The sequence below is a fragment of the Coffea eugenioides genome, unplaced genomic scaffold (genome assembly GCF_003713205.1).
Source record: "Coffea eugenioides isolate CCC68of unplaced genomic scaffold, Ceug_1.0 ScVebR1_3323;HRSCAF=4519, whole genome shotgun sequence".
Lineage (NCBI taxonomy): Eukaryota > Viridiplantae > Streptophyta > Magnoliopsida > Gentianales > Rubiaceae > Coffea > Coffea eugenioides.
This window is the reverse complement of record NW_020863889.1, coordinates 1-26,434: the sequence shown is the minus strand read 5'-3', so window position 1 is coordinate 26,434 and position 26,434 is coordinate 1. Positions and strand designations below refer to the sequence as shown.

The window sequence follows — 26,434 nt, the reverse complement described above, 5'->3', positions numbered from 1 at the left end:
TGCCTTGTGATTGTCTTAAAATTTGAAAGTGCCAATCACTTATTTCTTTTTGTCATACTTTTCTTTTGTTTACTTTTTCTATCCAAATTTAATTCGATATAAATACTTGACAATATTTAAGATTAAATGCCTTCTTTATTTTCAAATTTCGAGTAAAAGAAAATGAATATAAGTGAAAAACTAACAATTTTTTTAAACTCATGTATTTATCTATTTGATTTCACTTGACCAGTACGAATAGTATGTAATATATCTCTATTTGATTTCATATGCTATTCGTATTGTTCAGGTGATATCAAATAAATATATACATGGATTTAAAAAAAATTATTCACAACATGATCAATAAAAGATGAAAAAATTCATTTTCAAAAATGTGAAGGATGAAAAAATTCATTTTGTGAAATGTAAGAGACGAAAAAATTTATTTTATGAAATGTGAGGGATTATGAATCGAATTATATAAAATTTGATTTGACAAATTTACCCTTAAAATATGATTACGTGCAAGGCACGTGGTGAATTCTGACAAAAAACTAGTCGGAAACCTAAGTAGGGACCAAATTTGACCAATGTGAATTTGTAAGGGACGTAAAATTACATTTTTAAAAGTGAGGGACGAAAAAAGTTATTTTGCAAAATATGAGGTCGTTTTTGAACAAATTTCCCTTATATATTTAATGAAGCCGTCATGGGCGGCTCTGATTGGATGACGATTACGATACTAAAATACAAGCACAAAAAATGTCTTCAGTTGCAAATTTAGTTAGTTTCATTTAGAGTTTATTGTTCATTAACTAACAATTAGAAAGATAACCAATGAAAAAAACAAAAGAAGTTTCTCCAACATCTCTCTACACAACCTTCAAGACTATTATTTTTTTGGGAAAATCGCAGTTTAGTCCCTAAACACTTTCACTAACGCCAATTTGGTCCCTTAAAGTTTTTTATTATGAAATTAGTCCTCAAAGTAAAATATTTACGCTAATTAAGGACATGCGTCGCAACGCTGCTCCAAACTTGTCTCTTATTGAAGTAGACGGCGGTCCATTCAGGGGCTTTTTGGGCACTTCATGCCAAGATCATTTTAAGGCTTGGATAGAAAATAAAAATGCGTCCAATATATGCCGAAATTAGGAAAGCTTCTGAGAGAGTGTGTGTGAAACTGATTTAGGGCTTTTTGCTGCTGACTGAAATCTGCATTAGTGCACCTGAATCAGATGATGGAAAGCGATTTCAATAAAATCAAATTGCTAAAGATGGAACAATTGGGTGAGCAAAAGAGTGCTGGAGCTAAAACCAGTGAAATGGTAGCGGGAAAGTTTGGTAAGTCCAAACTTAATGTGAATCTGTTGTGATGATTTGGTTACATATGTCGCGCCCCACTTTTCGATTCGAGTGAAAATGTGGATGTGTGATGAATGTGTGGTGTGAACGTGTGCAAAATAAAAAGTAAAAGGCCATGGGACTTTGGAAAGCGACGATTTGGCCAAATGAAATTTTAAAAAGGGTTTTTTAAATATGAAAACGGAGTCGCCACTTGGTATAGATTTGGGGTGTACCAAGTCACCCAAAAGAGTGTTTTTTAAAGACAAAGTAGTAAAACCCTTTTTAAAACGACTCCTAGTCCACGTAAGCCAAAGAAAAAGGTTCGGGGGTCACGTTTGACAAAGGGGAAGGCAAGGATAGAATCCAAGGCACCCCTTTGACCTAGCCAAGGCTAGTTGCGCGACTCAAACCAATTTTTCCTAATTTTTCTACCCAAGGTATGTATCGCATATTGGATATATCTATATGAATGCAAAAACCTAGACCTAGGGGGATTGGGGGAAATTTCTCTTCAAAGGTTGAGTGGTGCCAATCACATTAATTGTGAAGCCCAATAATGATCCTTTTGGAGAGGTCACACCTAAACCTAAATGACGTGAAAAATGAGTGGAATGCATGCCATGTGAAAGTGTGAGTTTGTGTGAAGTGAGAAAAATGATAAAAGTAGTAAGATAAGAGTGAAGGTGTGCAAATGTAGATGAAAGTACTCGTGTGCGAGTGAAGATAAAAATGTTCGTGTGCAAATGAAGATAAAAGGGTTCGTGTGCAAGTGAAAGTGATAAAAAGGTGCATGTGTGCAAATGAGACAAAAGTGAAAGTGTAATGATAGAGTGGATTGAGAATGCATGAGCCTAGGGAATTCATGCATATTGGGTACGGGGAGACCTAAATCGTGACTTGATTTTTCCTTTGATTAGAAGGCGAAACTAGCGTGCTAAGGCTATCGAGTAGCCACACTCGCTCGTTTCCCTTATCGGAAGGGGACCCTCAAGCAAATGGACCCTACAACTATCATGATATGCAAAAATCCTAAAATGAAGGGAAAGGGGGTTCGAGGAGCATGCCAAGTGATAAAACTAAGAAAAATGCATGATATGTGGTGAACAAGCAAATGATATGCTAATGAAGGGAAATCCCTAAGGGTCTAGCGTTGGACTAGCCCATTCTATGAATTCCGACTAGCGTTGGACTAGCGGAAACGTACATTCATCCATTCCATTCATTCATGGCTATGAAAGCAAGTAGACATGCCAAAATACTCGTAAACACATAGCACATAGCATTTAGCATGCTCGACTAGATGCAAGAGCCTAATAAAGCAATTAAACATGTAGCAACAAAAACAAGCAAGCAAGGGGAAGGGGAAGTGGACCAGATGCTCTCCGAGCCCTATCTATTACAAGCCAAGAGGTGTACACATACCCCATAAAAGCATAAAGGGGAAGGGGAAATGGACAGATGCTCTCCGAGCCCTATCTATTACAAGCCAAGAGGTGTACACATACCCCATAAAAGCATAAATAAAAGTAAAAGCAAGTAAATGCATGCAAGGAGGCAAGGAAAGCGAAGTAGACAGGCATATTCACATAACACATAAGAGCACATAGGAGAAACAAAAAGAGATAAAAAGAAATTGTACCTCCCCCGTGTGTAATGCTAGTAAGGTGAACGAGACTCAACTTGGGCTATGGTCACTAAAGAAGAAGCTAATTTGGGCTAAAACCATTCAAAGGAAAGGATTAATGCACCAATATAATGATAAAAGATAAATATGACACTCGGAATCCATCAAACATCGAATCCGTCCTCACTTTGCAACTTAGAAATGATCAAATAAAATAAAAAAAATAATAAATAAAAAAAAACAAATTAGACCAACCGATCACCTAAACCATCTCAACATGAATCTTCCATCAATTGCAACTCAATGAATATCAAAAAACTAATTAAAGCCCAAAATAAAGGCATGATCATCCAATCTCCAAGCATAACATCTACTAAAAACCCCAAAAACAAGCATTACTCAAACATTTGAATCTAATAAATCGTTTAAGCACTTCAAAGATTCCAAAAATAAAGAAAGAGTCAAACAATGATTGAAGTTGCAATGATTTTAGGACTTAATTACAAGATACTAAAACATGCTTGGGCTATTGTGGCACAAAGAGAAACTTAGAGGGATCAAATTGATTAAATGTTCCAATTACTTGGGCCATAGTGGCATAAGGGGAAACTTGAGGGGGCAAAGTGTAATTTTCAGAAAGCATTTTCATGCAAAACATGCAAGAACGTGAAACAGGTTCTGCAATGAAGAAGTGTTCTGCAATCAAGAAATATTACCGCAGGTTACACTTTTTGCAAGCAAACTCCAACTTCAGCACAAGTTTGATCAAAACATTTCAACCAAGACGTCCAAAACCCTTATCCCAGCAACATGCAACATGATTTCAACATCCAAGCAAAGCAAAAACATAGCAGGGAAATTGTTCAAAATGTTAGAAGATGGCTTGGCAGAATTCTAGTTCATTCCTTTTTAGCAATTGTCTGGTCATGGTTCAAATGCTCCAAAACCCAAACATGTAAACCCAAACCAATCTTCCAAATCTTCTTTTTGCAAACAAGGTTAACTAACAAACTGAATGGCCGACACTTTAGGGAGCCAATGCAGGTAAGGAAACAGCAAAGAGAATGCGACAACTTTTTTTTGGTTCTGCTGCAAATTTTCATGTGCAAAGTTCTGCATTTCAGCAAAGCAAATGCGTACAACAGCCTTGAAATTACTCCAATCCAACATGGCTAAACACCTATGAACAATGGGACTCTTGGAGGATTTTCATGCTAAGTTTCATGCAATGAACGAAAACAAGCAGCTTATGCGACTGATTTAATTAAGCTTCAACAACCGAAAATAAAAACTGCTGCACTTTGCTTTCAACTTAGATTTTCGATTCAAAAACAGCTTTGATTAGATGTTTTCAACTCCAATAAACTTCATTCAGACCAAACAAACAGAAAGACTTGACAACTTTATTCAGGCATACAGGAAACTTTTAAACTTCAACAAGCAGTGTTCTTGAACTTCAGCATTTTGCATGACAAGATGCACTCAAACATCTCAAACCACAAACCCAAACTCAAATTCCTATTAAGCTTATCATGCTTGCAAACTAAGGCTGGAAACCTGAGTTGCTCAATCAACAAACGAAATGAAAGAAAAGTGCAGGCCTTTATATGCATCAGAAAAAACTACAAGCACCAGTGGGTTTATAAGGTGACTAAATGTGAAGTTGCAGCAGAGGAAAATAACACTCATGCAGACAATTTTTCTACCTTTCCCATAAAACTTCAGATGTTGACGCACAGATCAGAAGAAAAACCATGCGGCCTTAGCAAAAAATTCTGAAACTTTACCATTTAGCAGTCTCACGCGACACTATCATGCAAGCAAAGAAAATTATGATAACTAGCAAGTTTGGACTCATTCATGGGTTCATTTCTGCAAAGGTTTTAGCTTTCATATGCGCAGGAAATCTACCATGGGCATGAACTCAAAACGTGTAAGCCTGTCTACTGGTTCCATAAAACCCCACTCAAATCACTTTGAATCAAAACAACCAAATCATGATATGAAACCATAACTACAGTTGCTGCCTTTCCCCCCCCCCTGAGAATCCGAAACAAAAGACTCCAATTTTTGACATTTTCAGCAGTTTTTATCCGATGTAATAAGCCTAATGAATCAACAAAACTACAAAACTCTAGAGTTCTAACTCACGGCCTAACAAAGCTTGGAGATATACACTCCGTATGCCAGATTGAAGCAGATAGAGACAACAACAACAAACCATCGAAACAGAGAACTAAAAGCAAAAGTCCAACTCAGTCACGAAGGAAATTGGAGAAGCTAAAACTGGGGAGGCTAAAGAAATCAGTTGTAGGAAGATACCTGAAGTTTTTGATCGATGGAAAGAAAGTGAAAGCTTTGGTCTTTCTTCCTGCTTCGATAGCTTCTTCCGCCGCCTGTCTCCTTAATTCCCTTTGCTGGTTTTTCCCGTTTTCCGTCGACTTCGCCTCTCAATATCCTAGCAGTTCCAACCTTTATCAGTTAGTATCCCCCTTAATCTCCCCAAAATTCTTACTCTCTCGCTCTCTGTTCTTCTCTCAAACACTCTGCAGTCAAACGTGAGCCTCTCCGTTGAACTCTGGTTCAGATTTTTCCTCTCTCTTTTGCCCCGTTCTCCTCTTTCTTTTGCCGTGGCTTTTTTTCGTCAATCTCTTCTCCAAAAAAAATCTCTCCCCCTTGCGGCTGATCCTCTCTCTTGTTTTTATATGGTGAATCAACCCTAAAACCTGATTGTACTTTCTTCAGTAATTGCACTCCCAGGAGCCGTCCCAATCCTCTTTGCAAGCTGCGCAAGTCCGCAGCTTTCATGCTGCGGCAAAAATTTTTCTTTTTCTTTACTTAAATGAAATTGACAAGATATAAATAATAGAAATAACAATAAAATGCAATCAAAAACACAAATGCTTGTAACCTGAAATATTAATATTTTTTGGAATTTTTCTTTTTTTGAAAAATAATTAAAATGTATCAAAAAAGTAAATAATGCCTATTACACCAAAAGCTTCTCTTTTTTTTTTTAATTTTCAAACTTTTCATTTTTCCTTTTTCAAAAATAGGCCAATGTGCATTAAACCATTTTTCCCTTTTCTTTTCCCCCCCTTTTCATTTTTCACTTTTCCTCTTTTTCCTTTTTTCTCATTTTTCCAATCCAACTAAAGCCTACTTTTTGAATTTTTCTTTTCAAGAAAGCATTGAATAAAAACAACATATTTTTGATGTTTTCCTTTTCTTTTTTCTAAAAACTCTACGCTAATTCTAAACTTAAAAGCTAAAACTAAAAATTAAAACTAAAAGTAAACAACGAATGCAAGCAATCTAAAATGAAAATCATGAAATAGATGCCACATAAAATTATTCAAAATTTGGTGTCTACAACATAATCGGTTGATTCTTTACTTATTGTGAATCAATTTTTATTTTATGCACTATGTCCATTTCATGGGTAGTAAAGACCAGGTATTCGGGTGGTTGAATATGGGGTATGATATAGGATTGATGTTGCTTTTTTCGATTTTTCTTTAGCTCATATGGTCCCTTTGTTGACAAAATTGCATTATATTGTTGCTTTCATGGTACTTTTCTTTAGCTCATGTGGTTCCTTTGTTGGCAAATTGCATTATATTGTTGCTTTCATGGTACTGGAATGTTGCTTTTTGCAATTTTTCTTTAGCTTATGTGGTCCCTTTGTTGGCAAAATTGCATTATATTGTTGCTTTTATGGTACTGGAAATAGGGATAGAATAAAGGTTGAGCACGTGAAAAATAATTAATAAAAATGTTTTTGTCTTTTTGTGAAAAAAATAGAAACAGGACATAGATTGGATTATTTTACGCTGAAAATATTTCATGGTGGGGTATATTTTAGACCACCAGAAGAAAAGTATTTCGGAGACAGTGTGGAATCTTTTAAGGGTGTTCTTACAAATGGAGTGAGTTTGAACAGTCTCTCTGCATTCTGTATTTTGCTTGGATATGAAGGTAATGTAAAAATGTATTATAGAGTTCTAGGCAGAGAGAATGAATTTAAACTTTACAAAATAGATAGTGAAACTGATGTTGTAGATATGGCTGTCATAGGAAGCCAAATTGGTGATGTTGAACTATATTTGGTGCAAGAATTTCATATTAGGCTGTTGGAGAGTAAATTAGAAAGGTGTAATGTTGGTGCGGCTAAGTCTAGTGTGTCAAAAGAAGATTGTTGTTATATTGACATAACCTTCGATGATTGCACTACCTTTAAAGATACTACAGTGCCAGTTGAAGTTATTGAGGAAGAAGATGACTGCATTGTTGATGATGATGCAGAATTAGAGTCTACTGATGCTGAAAGTTTTCATGATAGTGATTATGACTTTAGCAAAGATGAAGATGATGTGATTTTTCCAAAAGTTGTTGCTAGTACTAAAAAAGAGGTAAAAACTGATCAGAAAATGGGATAAACACTTGCTGGTGGAGAGACTCAAGGTAGTAAAAATAATGCCATAAAACCAACCGATGATACAATAGGAAAAACAGCAGCATGCAAATAAGAAAGTAGCAAAAATGGGTTGATCAGAAAATAGGAGAAACACTTGCTGATGGAGAGACTCAAGGTAGTCAAAATAATGCCACAAAATCAATGTTGATGCACTAGGAAAAACAGCAGCATGCAAACAAGAAAGTAACAAAAATGGGGCTGACGAGGATGACTTGAATCTATATGGTGGAGATCCCATTGTAGTGCATGAAGAATCAGCCACAATCAACACTGAGGATCTAAATAACTGCTGTGAGTCCTCGGATGAGGACAGTTTAAGAATAAGGAAGCCAAGATATATCAGGTTTAGGCCTGAAATTGACATGGCAGAACCAAAATTTTATGCTGGGTTGTTATTCGACGATAAACAAATCTTCAAGAGAGCAGTTGATTACTGTGGTGTGAAATGGGGAAAAGTTTTTCAATGGAAAAAGAATGATATTAGAAGAATGAGGGCTAATTGCAAGGATGCAAATTGCAGCTGGTTCATTTATGCTTCTAAAGAGGCTAATAATGATGCATTTGTCATACGAACCATGGGACCACCTTGTCATTGTGGTAGGACATGTTATCACAAAAGGGCCAATTCAGGTTTCTTAAGTAGACATTACATGGAATTCCTTAGGCTGAATAAGAAGGTGACAGTTGCACAATTCATGGAAAAAGTTCACCTTGAACTCAATGTCAACATCACTAAGCACCAGGCAAGCAAGACTTTCATGAAGGCCAAGTTGTTGATTCATGGTAGTTACAAAAATCAATACAGAAAGCTGTGGGACTATTGTGAAGAACTGCTTACATGTAATCCCGAGACAACAGTGCATATGGAGACCATACTTGACGAAAGCAGTGGTAAGGATAGATTTTTAAGATTGTATATATGCTTTGAAGCGTTGAAAAGAGGGTTCAAAGTTGGTTGTAGACGTGTGATTGAGGTGGATGTTTGTCACTTGAAGGGTCCCCATCTAGGAATATTGTTAACAACAGTTGGTATTGATGCAAATGACTGCATTTATCCTGTTGCTTATGCCGTGGTGGAGGTCGAAAATAAAAATTCTTGGAAGTGGTTCATAGAATTCTTGAAGTATGATTTGTCAATTTCTGAACAGAAGAGCTGGACTATCATTAGTGATAGGCAAAAGGTAACATTCTGCTGCTTATGCTTGCTGCCTTTTTTTTTGTCCTATTTCAATGATTCATCTTTTGTTTATTGGTCTACACTTGCAGGGTTTAGGATCTACTATTGAAGAAGTGATTCCAGAGTAGAGCATAGACATTGTGTACGGCACCTACACAACAACATGAAGAAGTTGCACCCTGGACAATCCATTAAGAATAGATTTTGGGCGTGTGCACGGTCATCCTATATGAGGAGATTTGAATCTGAAATGGAAATTTTAAGAGAGTATGATCGCAATGCTCATAGGTAGCTGCTAGACAACACTAATCTAGCACACTGGTCAAGATCACACTTTAGAGAAGCAGCAAAGTGTGATATTCTATTGAATAACTTATGTGAGAGTTTCAACTCAGCCATCCTAAAGGCCAGAGAAAAACCAATTCTTGGTATGCTTGAGAACATTAGAGTTTATCTCATGGAAAGATTAAGGACAAAAAGAGAATGGATGAAGAAACGGACTAATGACATTTGCCCAAAAATTCAGAACAAGTTGGAAAAGGCAAAAACTGAGTGTGCCGCCAATATTGCTCGATAGTCAGTTGACAAAAGATTTGAAGTCCAACACATCTATGGGGGAACCTATGTGGTAGACCTAGACAAGTGTATGTGTACTTGTAGAAAGTGGGAGCTCACAGACTTGCCTTGTTGTCATGCCACTGCATGTATTTCACTTTCCCGTGGCAAACCAGAGGACTATGTACACAAGTGTTATTCAAGGGAGGCGTACTTGGCTGCATATGAACCTGCTATTGCTCCAATAAGTGGTCCAAATGCGTGGAAATCCTCGACCAATGAACTTGTACTGCCACCTAAGAAAGTGAGACTTCCTGGAAGGCCTAAGAAAGCAAGTCGAAGGGAACTGGATGAACCTCGAAAAGGCAGTAATGGAGTTACAAAGTTGTCAAGAGCAGGAGTATGTCCACTGAGTTGTTCAAACTGCCATGAAAAAGGACACACTAAAAGAAAATGCCCCCGACTTATACCACTGGAACAGTTAACTACACATGGTAGCAGTAAGGGGCCATCTTTCAAAAGTAATAGGTGCAAAAATTGTCAAGAGTTGAGTCACAATAGAAGAACTTGCCCAAAAATCCATAACAGCGAGCAAAGTTGTGCAAATGAGAGAAATACTTCAACAGTTGGTTTGTTATTCCTACCAAACACCTACACTATTCTGAGTATTATTAAGTCTATTGGCTAATGTTTTCTCTAAACAGAGGGGTTATGTCCTAATGTGTCTAACGCACAACCAGCTTTTCAAAAACAGCCAGAAGCTCATCAACATCATGCTTGGCAAAGCTATACAGTTGGAAAACAAGCTGCTGGAGGTGCAGGACATAGTTGCTCCTTACTCAAATTACAACTCGCATGTTAATTGCATCTATGTAGCCACTGATAATTATTATTTTCCCTTGTAGCTTCATGCGCACGAACTGAAGTTCAAGAACTAGCTGAAACAATAGAGTTGACATCTTCGGCTCCTAGTCAAGTTCCTGAACAAAAGACAAAGACCGTAAAATGCAGAATTTGTCGAGCTCCAGGACATAACAGGAAAACATGTCCTACATATCAAGCACAATGTTGAAGAATATGGAAGTCATCTATGGATGCTTATGGCCCATATGTTGAGTTAGTTGGGAAAAAACGCAGGATAAAGTAGAAGGTTAGTTTATGAGATGAAAAATTGTTTCTACTTTGCATACTTTCTTTATAACAACACACTTATACTTGCATGTTTATGCAGGCACACAAGCTCATAGATGATCTAGACGAGGAGAATGAACCCAGAACTGAAGACCATCTAGCTAGTTATGAGTAATGGCAAGTAGCTGCAGTAGCTCACATCCAAAGTTGATCAATATATTAGTTGGAGAATATAGGGACTGAAGGCAGTTTTTTGAGCCTACTTATGTATTTTGGCTAACAATATTTGGCTAAACATTGTTTGTGAGCCTACTTATGGAACATGTATCCTAGTTCCCTAGTTAAATCATATTAGTTGGAACATTTAGTTTGTTGGAATTATGCTATTATTTTGGTACCTAACGATCATGTCCAACTCATATGAACATATCCCTTTTTTGTTAATGGTTGGAATGATACTCATTGGCAGGTTCTTAAATTTTTTATTGCTCAAGTTGTTATCTGAAAAAACCTTAATGTACTATAGCCCTGTTTGGAACCCAAGTTTTTGGGTAAGTTTGTTTGCTACTAGTTTTTTAACAACTTTTGCTACAGGAACCCCAAAAAAACTTATCAAATTTTTTAACTTACACACTACAAAATATCTAATACACACAAAACTTTCTCTTTTCTTCTTCTTTCTCCCCCACCCGGATCCACAACACCTTCATCGCCGACTACCACCTCCGCCACTATTTCCGGCGCTGGTCACCTATTCCGGCACCGGCATCCTTTTTCTTTCCTTTCTCCTCTCCCCCTCTCCTCCCCTCCCCCTCTCCCTCTCTGGAAAAAAGAAATAAAATGGCTTTAAGCTTTTCAAAGTCTGATTTGGCGCGGGCCTTGTGAGATGGAGACTGGTATTTCCGTGGGAAACTTCTTGTCTTCTTTCCATGGGAAATTTTCATCGGTGTTTTAGATCATGAAGCAAAAATGTAGGCGCAAAGAACAAAAGAGGGACATGTTCAAAAACATAAAAAAAAAAGCGAAAAGCATTTGGGGAAAATGAAAAGGAGATGATGAGCTGATTATTTTGAAGTCGAGGCAAAAGGAATAAAGGTGCCTCTACAGTAATGGACAAAATTCAGTAAGTGATGGTCCCTGCTAATAGGCTTTGTATAACGAGATGCAGAAAGCTTTTAAAAGAGAAAGTTGATCCTTCCCAACTATTCCGTTTTGCAGTAAAGCTTCATTGTTACAGCATACATTTTGCAGTAGAGGAGAAAAAGGAAGACAACCAGAACCAAGGCAGAGGAAGATGACGTAAAAAGAGGGTAGATGATGACGTCTTCAGGCACACCTTATGACAGTGAAGTGTTCAAAATTTGCAAGGTACAAAAGCCGCACAGCCTTCTTAGAAAAAAAAATTTTGGACCTTGTCTGCTGCTTCTTCAATGTTGGAGGCAGAGGTGACGAGGGAGGGAAGGGGGAGAGGGAAGGAAGAAGCAGAAGAAGAGAGGAAAGAAAGAAAAAAAAAAGTTTTTCATCTTAAAAAATTTTTTCATAAACTTCTACAGTGCACTAAGTAAAGTTTTAGACAAACTTCCAAAAAATTCAGGTTCCAAACAGGGCCTATGTATTTGGTTGCTAGTTAGGATTCTTAAAAATGAAAGCAAAACTCTGCAAAATTTTTTTTTTTTTGGTGAGTATGACATAGTTGATATTTAGTTGCGGTCATAGCTGGTTGTTTTGCTGTTGTGTCACTGTAGAGTTTGGTTTCAAGGTTGGGATTGTTCAAATTCAAAGCAAAACTCTTCTGAAATTAAACATGAGAAATAAGTACCTAACCATGTTTCAATAGTCATACATAACACAATAGCTTTCTAAACTAGGTTCAAAATTCAGCACTACCTAAGCTACTGCAACATTATGAGTCCTTGCTCTGCATGCCTTTTTTGGCATTGTCACTCAACACTATCACTAATAAAATGTAGCAGCCAAACACAACCAACAGTAATAGTTTCATCCTTTTTTTCATATTTTTTATTTCTTTCTTCATTTCCATGTTCTCCCCCTCTGCTTTTCTTAGCTCCCGTAGCAATTTCACCATCACGTTCTTGGTGTACTCCGGCATGGGAGGATCGTGCCATAAAAAGAAATTGCAAGCATGGCGCGTCTGCAAATTATCATATATTCTCAGATTAGTAATAAAAAAAACAATTAGCCTAAAAAAAAGGAATGAATCCAAATAAATCCCATTCCAGTTTGGTCTCTTACGCCGTAATTTCTGCATCCGTAAAACCTTCTTGATGGATTTGCTGTAGTCCACGAACTAACTATTTTGCATACTTCTCGGCAATGGCACTCCACACGGGCATCTTCAGTGTAGTTTTCAACCTTTTGACCACTGAATCCTCCAAGAGTTGAAGTGTGATATGTCCTGTTCCTTAGATCTCCATTGGTGGCTGAACTGGACGACCCCTCATCCATATTTCTCCTCCTATTGTGCGTTCGAAAAGAGGAATTTAAAGACATTTTAGAATGAGATCTGCTCAAGACCCTAATTTGGCTAAATTGGACCACCTCTCTTCTCCATCTGGGTTTTCATTTGCTATGTTTAATTTTTTATCTTGGCATGAAGTGCCCAAAAAGCCCCTGAATGGACCGCCATCTACTTCAATAAGAGACAAGTTTGGAGCGGTGCTGTGACGCAGGTCCTTAATTGGCGTAAATATTTTACTTTGAGGACTAATTTCATAGTAAAAACCTTTAAGGGACCAAATTGGCGTTAGTGAAAATGTTTAGGGACCAAATTGGCGGTTTTCCCTTGTTTTTTCCTCCATGGGGGAATGCCTTCCTCCCTCTGTTTGACTTCTCTCTTTTTTTTTTTTTAATGTCTAATAAAGTATAGTGAGACTATCTAGTGAGAATTTTCTTCTCTACTAAGATATCTTAGTGAGAGTTTTATTTAGATAATTTTATATCTTGTTTTGTTAGATTTGAGAGCTTTTCAGATTTGTATGTCAAATCTTGAATTTCTTAACTTATTTTCTCAAGTCTAAAACTAGATTTGGAGCTTGAACCACTTCAATATAAAATCTAACGGGAATCTTATGCATAAATATTTATTGACAATGATGATATGCACATATATTAATTGGGGGAAGATGATTTATCCGAATTTGGAATATATCAGAGGTACTAAGATAATTTTTGTTAACTTGTATATATCTTGCATCTAACGATTGTTTACTATTGCATGTTGAATGCATTTTCAGCCATTATTAGTGCAATTTGTATGTTTTTTAATAAAGAAAAAAGAGTTTTTTGTGCCTTTCCTTACCACATCGCACCTCGTCAAGCCCTCCAATGACCTTGTAAAGGTGAAATAAGTCTCCACAACTTGTTCGGCATCTCAGACTAATAATAATAATAATAATAATAATAATAATACCCAAAAATGAATTAATTATCCTTTTTATGGTGAAAATATGAATTTTAAATGCTATAAGCCATATAAAAATTACTGACAACTTCTAACACTTTATTATGTTCTACTCTAATCAAACTAATTACTTAATCTTGTAATCCCTGTGCTCTTTTCATTTTCTGGTCCGTTATCTTGGCTATATACAGCCCATAGTTTTTAGACACCTGGAATCTAAAATCTCATGTCATTGTGTGGATCTCTCTGACTTTCAAAAATGCTACTGCTACTTTACTATTATTATTAGGGAGAATTGCAATTTTATCCTCCAATGTTAGGCTAGTGTGCCAAATTAATCTCCAATACTTTGATTAAAACAAATCTAGCTCCCAAAATTTATCATTTTAGACAAAAATTTGACAATTAATGAAAATTGAATAACCACTAATGGTCAATATCAAATTGCCATTAGTTAACAACTTGGACTTTACACTTTTGGTCCCTAATGTTTAGATTTTGAATCATTATATTTTTTTAATTTTTAAATAGTGATATTAAGGGTTTTAGCATGAATTGAGATGCAAATTAGAATGAAACAGTATTAAATGGGCAATAATGATTCTAATTAAACTTCTTTTGCTTTTTTTATTTTATTTATTCATGTTAATAAGTAACAATATATCATATATTTCTTTTCTTTTACGTAGTTAGTCTCAAATAAATAATTCATAGTGAGTTTTATTATTTTTATTTCTAATGATAATTAAAAACTTAATTAAATGTCCCTTTAAAATATAAGGAATATATACTTTTTGTAAATTAAGTTGATCTTTTTTTTGGGATTTTAATAGGTTACCAATTAAATTTGAAATGAAGTTGGTATTTCATATACATTATATGAACCACTAAATGATTATCAAAGTGCATAGAAATTAAAATAAATGCTTTAAAACTACAATATTGGAACATTAGTTTTCAATTCGTAGGAAAGACAACAAAAACTAAAATATAGTTTTTTAAGAATTCCTGAAATTACTAGATTTATAAGTACAATGCCTAACTACAACAATTTAAAACTTACATGCACAAGACATGCAACAATTTTTTAAGTAGTAACTATGAGATATTTAGATTACAAAGATAGAATTCTCCATTTCTTCTACTACTTTATGTTTTACTTATTATTGGTATATTATCATCTAATTATAACATATTTAACAAAGATAGACCAGTTAGGCTATGATCATGTTGTGTCAATATAAAGAGTTTTAATTAATAGTGAGAAACAATAACATACATATGTTATACCAAATTTGAAACTAACTATGCAAACGAAGGGAAACATATATATTCTTAGCATGATAAATGAAATAAAAGAAAAGAAGAAAAAGAAATTTAATTATACTAAAATTCTTATCACCCATTTATACTATTTCATTCTAATTTATATCTTAATTCATGCTAAAAATCTTAATATCACTATTTAAAAATTAGAAAAATGTAATGATTCAAAATCAAAATATTGGGGACCAAAAGTGTAGAGTCAAAGTTGTTGACTAACAACAATTTGATATTGAGCATTAGTCATTGTTTTATTTCCGTTCTAAATCTACCTATTATTTAAATATGGGGACCAAAATTGCAAGTCTCCCTTTTCTGACCGAAACATTGGGGACTAATTTGAAATACAGGCCAAATATTGGGGACCAAAACTGATTTTCCCTTATTATTTATTTTGGCTGGATCGACTGAAGAAAGCCTAGCTGGCAGAGAATTCGGGTATTAGTTGCTTCATTGATGTTGTCACACGCTTGAACTCCCAGCCTTCTGTATTCCTTCTTTACTGTACCTGGGCTGTAGTTGAGTTTTGAGGTTTCTTGCTGAATTTTTTCTTTAAAGCTTGCATATATGTTCAGGAAAGTTACATCGAAGAAGAAGAGAATGATTGATGAAGATGGCATGTTTTGTGGACTATAGTGATTCCGTACTTCCTTCTTTAGTATGAAGAACACGCGGTGCCGCACCATGTGAAAATATCATGTAATGCAAGTAATGCAAATATTAATCATCTATCACTGAGTATAATTAAAGTCTGTCATTCTTTTTATCTAATATTTATTAGTGATGAGTGATTGATTTTAGAATATCAAGTTACATGCTTCATAATGTACAAGATCTACTTAATAATTTCAAGGTGATAATTCTGCTCGCTTGCTGCCTAATTTTCAAGCAACCAATCAACCATAGAGAAGTGAAGTGGATTAAGCACTTGGGCATTTCAAATCTGATGCACAATTACATTAGTAGGTATGCTTTGAAAAGATTTATTCAGTTCATGATAGCGAGTAAGTTAACACGGTAGTTGATCCGTACAGATTCGTTTTTCATGCGGATTCGCATTACTGTGCAGTAAGGTATATCACATTGATAAATTTTATTATTCTTTTTTTGAATATGAGAAATGGGATTTTCTGTTTATGGATTGCTGAAAAAATATGCTTGTTCCAAACTGTTGCTAAAACCAACCTCTTGAATTTAGCAACAAACGAATTAAAGCATGCATGCTTACTCCACCATAACACTTCCTGTTGCCAACTCACGCTACTTCCACTTCTATATAAAGTAAAAACATCCTTTCCAACTCATTCTACCTCTAATATAAAGTACCTCTGTCAGGAAAAAAAAAAAAAAAAAAAACACACATCCTTTGAACTGTATCCCAAGAACAATGCAAAAAGTAACCACTAAAAAACAATTGTCCACAAATTGATAGATTCATTAGTGACACCCCACCTACAAACCCTATCCTTTGTCATCAGTCTTTCCTGTATAACCAACCAAAGCACAAAAGAAAACTTGGGAATATGAGCTTTGCTCCATGCCAGGTTGAACCACCTTTGCCATCAATCTTTCCTGTATAGCCAACCAAAGCACAAATGCAAACTTGGGAATATGCGCTTTGTCCCATATCAGGTTGAACCACCTTATCTTAACACCAGAACAGAACAATTTCTTCATGCCATTTGATCCGGTCGATATAAGTTATATAGCAAAGATAAAGGAGTAGACTTTTTGAAGTCACTAACCAAAGCGGTAAACTTCCCCCCATGTTGCCACTTCCCAATCATCACCTCTGATAATGTCAACAACTTTTGATTTTATAGTTAGACCCAAACTTTCGAGTAGAGAGACGGGATATTTATATATTTTGTACAAGGGACCCAAAGAATGCCAAGAATCATACCAAAATGAAGTATTGACTTTACTCAAAGGTTGAGCAAGACATCTAAGTTGCAAAACCTTTCTTCACGCCTAAAAACAATAATTGGTCAGAATTTTATCCACCCAAAAATTACACTTCCGTTAGTATTATACATCTCCGTTAGCACAATAGAACGGATCCATCTTAGCATTTCAAAATTTACAAAATGGAGGAATTTTATCCTCCCAACTTTGTTACGAATTTTAAAATCATACTACTAGTAGTTTCTTTTATAGGATCTTTGCATTTTGATAATACCAGCTCTCAAGAATTCACGGAACGTGAGCTCGTAGGAATGGAGTTCGCCTTTAAGAGATGCCAGCTTTCAAATGATTGTATTTGAGAGAAAGTGAAGTTCTGATGGCAAAAAGAGTTATAGAGTCCATGTAGACGTCGGGTACGTATGGTGGGAGTTATAAAGTAACTCTACAGGTCAATGATGGACCCAAGGGGGCTGAGGGGGCCATGCCCTAAATTTTTAAAATTTTAATTTATAGTATATAAAAATATATATATGTAAAACAAAAGTTGGTTTTCCTTAATTTTTTGCAATGTTAATTTATATTATGAAATTTCAAAAACCTAAACATATAATTTGATGATCCATAGTAAATTGACTCAATTTAATATATTATAATAAAAAGACCCAATACATAATTATCAATGGATTAAGACAAAAATAATTACTTTATTGGCCCATATACAAATATACAACTTAGTCCAATTGATTAGAGTTGTTCTCACTTCTCTTCCTGTATCAACTGCGACTACAGAACAGACATTTCTAATTATGAAGATAATCAAGATAAAGCTCTGAAGTAAGTTCAAAGATAATTTTTTAAATGATTGCCTAACTGTATACATAGAAAAGGAAGTTGCTAAAAAATTTAGCATTGATTTAATTATAAATGAATTTAGTTCTATTAAAAAACGTAAAACACATTTTACTTTTAAGAAAAGAGGTTGAAATTTCAAGATATGTTAACATAACTGTAATCTTTTTTTAATTGAAAATAGTTATTTTTACACTACATAGTATATATATATATATATATATATATATATATATATTGTATAGGTGACAGGTGACATATTGGAATATCTTCTCATAAGTTACAACTTGGATGGTTTATGATCTTATAAAATATTTAATCAAAGGTTATTTCTTGTCTTAATTTTCATTATGACTTTGCTATATATTTACAACATAAACATAAACATATCTTGATAATTAATGTTAATATTTTATGTTTTTAGATGTCATATATTTAAATAGATGAAAATTATTTTCAGCATAACATATTAAGATATTTTATTAGAAAAAATTTTGACCCCCTAGAAAAAAAAGTTCTGGCTCCGTCACTACTAGAGGTCGAGTACCTAGACTGGGAACCTGTAGTGCACTTCAAAACGGAAACTCCATCTTGTCAAGGCCAGCAGCTAGCTTATGTACAATTCTTAAACCAAAACAAAAAAAAAGGTCTTAAATGTGAGCTCTTGTCTTTCTATTTATTATTTTATTTTTCATAAAAAACATTATGATTGCTTGTTTCTATTTTTTTTCTTATTTTCTTAAACAATTGAGAAACGGTGATAAAAATAAAAACTATTGAGTTTGAGAATGAATAGTTGCATCGTAATATGTAAAAAGTCAATTGAAATTAAATTAATGTTTGTCATATGTTTATAAAATCGTTCATTGATTTATCAAATTGCAAATTTTCTTATTTAGTGTTTGCTAGCAAAATAAAGGGATAATTTTGTATACCTTCCTCGATGTTTCAGACAATAGCACTTAAATACCCTCTAAAATTAAAATTACACTCACCTTCTTTTGATGGAAACATTTGATAAATATTGTAGCCTTTGCCTTTAAAGGAAAGTCAAAAAAGTGGGAAAAGGTACAGACACATGAATTTTTGCCGACTTTACCCTCTTTATATTCTGAACGAAACATTTGCCACTTTGTTTATAAAAATTAATTAAAAAAGAGAAAAAAGATGTGAAAGTAGTAAGGATCCTCTCAGTACAACAAAGAGTGCATGTACAATTCTGCACTTATGACCGTTAGAAGCAAGAAGAAGTGGACAGGTTGCAACAGCTCTATCTTGGTATCATATAACCTCGATAAAGTGTAAAAAATGCATCCTATTTAAAACTCTTAGCATTATTCCTCTCTATGGCAAATTGAGGAATAATAAAATCAATTTTGCATCTCAAGATAATAGTTGAGAAATAACAAAATCAATTTTGCTTTTGCAGATGCTTGCACCAAGAAGCAAATAAAAAAAATATTATTGTTGTAGACAATTTTTTCTCACATTTTTTGCAATAATATTAGCTGCAACATTTTGAGGAAAAGTTGGTCATTCGGAGGCTTTTAGTGCTGACATGTTGTCATTTCCATCATAGGGGGGAGATAAGTGTAATTTTTAATTTTAGAGGATATTTAAATGCAACTATCAAAAACCTTGAGGGAGGTATCTGAAATTATCCCCAAAATAAAGGAATAAATTTGGGTTTTACTTAATTCAAGGATTTTAAATAATTAGAAGACAATAAAATATGAGTTGTTGATATGTGCCATGTAGATTGATGTTAATACAAATCAAATAAAAGCTTTAGACACTACAAGAAAATTGGTCATCAGTGACAACTTTTCTCTGTGACGAAAAAAAGTTGTCACAAAAGGGGATCCTTTATTGACGACTTTCTAACTCGTCACAAACCTTTAATGGGAGCCATCTCATTTGTGACGACTTAGAAAAGTCGTCACTAGTAAATTCCCGCCAAGATTAAGCAAGAGTGCGGGAGTGTTTAGAACACACAATAGTGACGACATTAAGAACATCATCACTATTGCTTGGCCTATTTACGGATGACTTTTTGTTGTCGTCACTGATCGCCAAAAAAAAAAGTTATTAGTGACAACATTTTGTAGTGATGACAATAAGTCGTCACAAAAGGAGCTTCTTTAGTCGCGACACTTAAAGTTGTCACAATTGCATCAAAGCAACTAAATATTTAGTGACGACCCGTTATTTTCGTCACAAACTACACTGCAAGAAATATGGTCATTAGTGACAACATTTTCTAGTGACGACAAAAGTCATCACAAAACGTGGTTGTTTAGTGACGACAAGGATAGTTGTCATAATTGCTCAAAGCAACTAAGTCTTCAGTGACGACCTTGAAAAACGTTGTCACTAAAATGATCTATATAGTGACAACTTGTAATATCGTCAATGTCACTCTACCGATTCGGATTTAGTGACAAGAATTAATCGTCACTGTTTAAAGTACTTATTTCTAAGTCACTTTCATTAATTCCACTGTGCCACCCTAACTTTTGCGATTTAGCCCCAAATGTTGTAAAAAATTCCTTTCATTCCATTATGATACCTTAACTTTTACAATTTAGCCCCTATGTAGTTACACCGATTTTCTTTACATTCTATTATTACTCCCTAACTTTTGTAATTTAGCCCCCATATGTAATTCACAATTTTCATTAATTCTACTATGGCACTCTAACTTTTGCAATTTAACCGCCCATATGTAATACCCAATTTTATTATTTCTATTATGGCACCCTAGCTTTACCAATTTAGCCCCTATTTTTTTATTAGGAAATTGCGAATGGTATCTTGATAAACTATGCATAAATATTTTATAATTTTCTCAAACTTAAGTAATAATTTGTTATAAACTCTAAAGATATATCTTTCATTACAATAGTTATAAGGCAGACAGGTCTTTTTATCAATGGAATAAGAAATTTATGCCAGATTTATCCTTTGTACTACATGCAAAGTAGTATTAGCAAAGGAATAACAAAGTACTACAAAGTAATTAACAAAATAGCCTTCAGGGAGTGTAGTTTATGGGCAAATGAGCATTATCTATTCAAAGTATCAGCTTTTTATGGGCATTTTACTCTCAAACATATAATTTATGATAAATTTATAAATGTTTGTAAGTAAAATTCAAAAAGTGTTACACTGATTTCTTACAAAACGAAAACTGGCAGGTTATCTTTTCAACATAAATTAAATTTTTTTAAAAAAAGAAATGGCCCATAAAGTACCAACTCTTTGTGGGTTTCCTCCATTACATGAACAAATATTCTGCTCTTTATGGGCATTTCACTCTGAATCATTTAATTTATGTTAAATACATAAATGTTTGTAAGTAAAATTCAAAAAGTGTTGCACTAATATTTTTATGAAAGGGAAACTGGTAGGTTTTGTATTTAACATAAATTAAATATGTGAAAGGAAAAAAAAAAAGAAATTACCCATAAATCTATGTCTTGCAAATCTATACTAGTAAAATAGTTTCAAACAAAATTAAACATTAAAATAAACTGTAATTTATACACATTAAAATATCTGTAATTTATACACATTTTGCAACTACTACTTTGTGTTTTCTCTGTAATGAATTTTTTAATTATTGAGAACTTAAGTTTTGTCTTGCAAATCTATACGAGTACAATAGTTTTAAACAAAATTAAACATTAAAATAAATGTTTGAAAAAGAACAAAAGTACATTTATCACTTGCAGTAATGTAACAAAATTTTCTCAACCATTATCAATATTTTCACAAAAGTATTAAAAACTAGCAATTGACAATATTAAAAACTAGCAATTTAATTAGTGACGACTTTTCTTGTCATTATAATCTTGAATAAATTAGTGATAATATTATGTCATCACTAAATTTTCTTTGATTTTGACTTAACAATAATGTCTTATTAATAGCATTTGATTATTTTTAATGAAAGTCTGTTATAACCATAGAATTTGACTTTCGTTATTTTCAATTAATGATGTACTTTAGTGCTGCAATTATAAAAAATTGCAGGGCTAAAATATTTGCAAATTATAAAAATATATTTTCACTTATATGTAATTAACAAATTTTGCCACCTATATTGATGAAAATTTGTGTTTTTGTACTAAAAAATAAAGAATAATACTATAGCAATAAAATCTATGCTTCAAACCAAATTAAAAATAAAAAAAAGCATGATGATTGGTCTCAAATGTTGGGAAAATGATTATTTTTATTGGAACTATGTTATAACCATATAATTTGAGTTTAATTATTTTCAATTACATGATATTCTTTAGTGCTGCAATTATAAGAAATTAGTATAAAATATTAGCAAATTATAAAAGTACATTTTCAATTATATGAAATTAACAAATTTTGCCACCTATGTTGATGAAAATTTTTATTTTTTGCTAAAAAATAAAGAATAATACTATAGCATTAAAATGTATGGTTCAAACCATATTACAAATCCAGAAAAAAACATGATTTTTGGTATCAAATGGAGGGAAAATGAGTGAAGTCAAAATTTTGATCAAATCATAGTGAAAGTGCCGCGCAACAAAACAATATCCAAAGCAAAGCAAAGACCAAAGCAGCGGAACACATTCTGAAAACAAAAGCAACGGAACACTTGGTCTGAGTTAAAGAAACGGAACACTTGGTCTGAGTTAAAGCAACGGAACACTTGAGCAACACAAACTTTCACCGAGCTGAAACAAACAAGCTTCTGCACTGAGCACAAAATAGAGCTTCCGCACGACACCTGATACTTTCACCCACACAACAAATCCGTTCTCTGGCTTCTCACTAGCATCACCATGGCTGTCCAGCATTAAAGGGCAAGGTTTTCATTGGAAAGGTTCATTTTTCTCTCTCCTATACATTTTCCCCAATTTTTCCAAATCCCTAATATTCTACAATATTTTTTGCAAATTTCTGCCCAAAATCTTTTAGCAGCTCTTGATTATTAGATGCTATCATAGCTATGTTGTACTCGGAACTCCTCCCGCTCGACTCGATTCATCTAACCTATGGCTGATTTGTTTCAAGTTCATTTCTGCAAGCGTGATTGGTCGTTGAGTTGGATGTCCGTTATTTCGAAGAGGAGTCCACTTGATTGGTGCATCGATCAGGTTTGAGAAGCTGTCTATTCGAGTCTTAAACGTCTGTCAAATTGTTAGCCATGCTACTACATTTTCTTCTCTCCTTTTTTTTTCCATTTTTTTGCCCCCTCTATTTATGTCGAGGAAGCACAGGGGAGCTTCCAGTTCCTTCTGATGTGGATCAGAAGGAAAATATTAAAAACACTCCTGTCAAGCTTTTTGTTTTTTTATTATGTAACAGGATAAAAAGATCTTCACTCTTCATTTTGATTATAATTTCATAAAATAAGAGAGTGCCATTAACATGTCCCTAACTTTTGATATCCACTATTATGTCATTTTTCCTGAACTATCAATTCTTGTCGATCATTTAAAAAATCCTATCATTTTTGAAATATCCTGTGGAAAGAGCACGCAAACTAGTAGTAAATGAAAATCTAATATGACAAGGAAAGTTTTAGTTGAAATGTACAAGAGATCTTTGAATGCAGCACGCTGTTTGGCATAAATATGCAAAGATGCTGGAAAAGTTAGCAGGCTTTTGAAGCTGAAAACAGCAAAAATGCTACTACATTGTATCACATTTCCCGTTTCTGGAAGAAAAACAGAGCGTATGTTTAAGTCCTTCGTTCCGCTCTGTACAATCAACTTAATTATAAAGAATTCTTTTACAAGTCTTGAGCCATATGGGTTGAGAGTAGTTGCATTCCATGATGGAAGATTCTTTTGAACGTTGAGGGCTTCCAATATTCATGCCTAGCTCATCGTTTCTTTGACCCCAAATTATATTTCTAGAATAATTTACACTTTACAGCCTTAGACAATTTTCAGCTAAGGATGCGAAAATCATACATAAAATCATGTACCTAACCTGCAAGGAACTATATATATAATTTCTGTCCAAATTGGAAAGTTGTTCAATTTGTTCTATATCTCCGCAAAATATATTATTATTATTGTGTTTGTGGATCAGACTTAGAAGAAAATGACCCACGGCAAGAAAAATGTGACCATTGAGTCAAATCATGGGAATTAGTAGATTAGACCCACTGTAACCAACGGACTTCCTAGCCAGCTTTGATCCTTTCTACATTATCGTATTTGGACTTGACCCACCCCAAAAAATATATATATATATCTCACTCCACATCTACCGACCAAAACGGCTGATCCACATCAGGGGAAAAATGGCATTTAAAATAGAAAACAGAAGAAAGAAAACATAACTCTAGTAAGTTGACTGTGTGAGTTATTTTACATCTGAACATGTGAATGAATTTCTGTTGCGAATCAGTTTCCTAGCCTTAAATGAACCGACACATGAGATAGATGAAAATATCTTCTAGAAATTATTATTGCTTCAATCAAACTCACATACTTTAATCTCTCGCTCTTTCTCTCTCTCTCTCTCTCTAGAATTAAATCTGAAGACTTAATTCCTACCACTAATTATACAAGACATTAGTGGCTTACCATATAATTGGGGATATTCTTGATAAACAGGGTTGGTGACAAAAGCACTGGACGTTTTCTCCCAGTTGCATTTCAGACCAGATATAAGGAGGTTCTTGTAAAGGCACATACTGCTGCATCTGGAGCGGTGCTAAGATTGCAAATAGCTCCTGTTCTTGGTAGGAAAAGGAAACCAATTGAGTGGTCTGAGTTTCAAGTACTGTTCCTTCTTACCATTATTCAGGCTTGAAATTTATATTTGTGCTTTACTCTTCTATTATTTCTGAGTTGGGCATCTTCCCTTTACAAATATATGATGCATGATCCTATGTTTTTTGAACATGTAGTGTGCTGTTAGCTAGCAAAATCAGCCTATGAAATTGATTATTCATGTTATGGCTTTATCTTTTGTTTGCCAAACTTTTGCATGTATACTGTGGCTGCAGATTCTATTTAGTTTGTTGCCTTACTAATGCATTTGTACTTGAGATGGTTGATTTTTGCTAAAAATATGTTTTACACCTTGGATCCCATTGCTGGTATTTGAGGAGTTTAAATTTAGTTCATATTACATTGCATTTGTTTTCTATATAATGTGGCGGTCATATTCTTTATGGTAGGATAAAGGGCTGCAACAATATGGACAGGAGTTGGATGTCTATTAAGAACTACCTAGACCCCAAGTATTTAGATGGAGTTGATGAATTTATTAAGTTTGCTTTTCTAGGCAAGGATCCTAATTGTAAACTGCCATGTCCTTGCAAAGTATGCAATAATTTTGAGGATCAAACTAAGGAAGTCATGGCCAATCACTTGTGTCGAGGAATTGTTGATAGTTATACTAGGTGGATATATCATGGCGAAGGGTTTGAATCTGATGATGAGGATGATGACATAGAAATAAATGACAACGATAGTGACTTTGACAGTATGGAGGAGCTGTTAAATGATGTAGGAGTTGCTAACTTTGGTGAGAGTTGGAGACATTCACCGGAACTTGATACGGGTGCTTGTACCGAGAAAGAAGGAGAAGCAAGTAGGTTTCTCAGATTATTATCGGAGGCTGAAAAATCTCTATACCCAGGCTGTGAAAAGTATTCAAAACTCTCGTTTATTGTCCATATCCTCCACTTGAAAACAATGAATCGGTGGACTTGTAAATCTACTGATATGTTGCTGAAGTTCTTGCATCAAGTATTTCCTACAGCTTTGATTCCCAGTTCATATTACGAGGCAAAAAATTTCATCCGTGAGTTGGGGCTGAAGTGTGAAAAGATCCACGCCTGTGAAAATGATTGCGCACTCTTTTGGAATGAAAATAAAGGCCTTGATCATTGTCCAAATGAAAAATGTAAAGCACCGCGGTATAAATCTCCAAATTCCAAAATACCTAGAAAGGTGTTGCGTTATTTTCCATTAAAACCAAGGCTGCAAAGACTGTTTGTGAACAAAGAGATTGCTCGGGATATGAGGTGGCATAAGGAGAGACGTGTAGATAATGAGAACATGATGCGACACCCTGCTGATTCATTAGCTTGGAAGGATTTTGATAGAAATCACAAGTCCTTCGCTGAAGATCCTAGAAATGTGAGGCTAGGACTTGCTAGTGATGGCTTTAATCCCTTTGGAACCATGAGCAATTCATACAGTATATGGCCTGTTATCCTTGTTCCTTACAATCTACCTCCTTGGAAATGCTTAAAAGATCCATTTTTTTTCCTATCAATGATTATTCCTGGTCCCAAAGCACCTGGAAATGACATTGACATATTCTTTAGACCACTAGTTGATGAGTTAAAAGAGTTATTTGCCACTGGTGTGGAGACATATGATGCCTTCAGGGAGGAGAAGTTCATGTTACGTGCAGCACTTTTGTGGACAATAAACGATTTTCCAGCATATGGCTATTTGTCGGGATGGAGTACAAAAGGGTACAAGGCATGTCCTGTGTGCTTAGATGAGACGACTAGTCTATATCTTAATAATGGTCACAAATGTTGTTACATGGGCCATCGCCGTTTTCTACCTATTGATCATAAATGGCGTCGAGAAAAAAAGCAATTTAATGGAGAAAGAGAAC

At 34.5% G+C, this 26,434-nt stretch overlaps 1 protein-coding gene across 1 annotated transcript; it reads left to right on the top strand.

The window, feature by feature from the left end:
• The first annotated feature begins 7,017 nt into the window (after positions 1–7,017).
• LOC113757788 lies at positions 7,018–8,735 on the top strand. The gene is made up of 3 exons (XM_027300908.1): positions 7,018–7,351; positions 7,587–8,611; positions 8,697–8,735. The coding sequence occupies exons 1-3, from the start codon at positions 7,018–7,020 to the stop codon at positions 8,733–8,735; spliced, it is 1,398 nt and encodes a 465-aa protein (XP_027156709.1).
• The last annotated feature ends 17,699 nt before the right edge of the window (positions 8,736–26,434 follow it).

Coding starts and splice junctions, on each gene's coding strand:
- LOC113757788 (XM_027300908.1), top strand. CDS start 7,018: ATGGCTGTCATAGGAAGCCAAATTGGTGATGTTGAACTATATTTGGTG. Junction 7,352..7,586: donor TTTTCCAAAAGTTGTTGCTA/GTACTAAAAAAG, acceptor TTGATGCACTAG/GAAAAACAGCAGCATGCAAA. Junction 8,612..8,696: donor TCATTAGTGATAGGCAAAAG/GTAACATTCTGC, acceptor CTACACTTGCAG/GGTTTAGGATCTACTATTGA.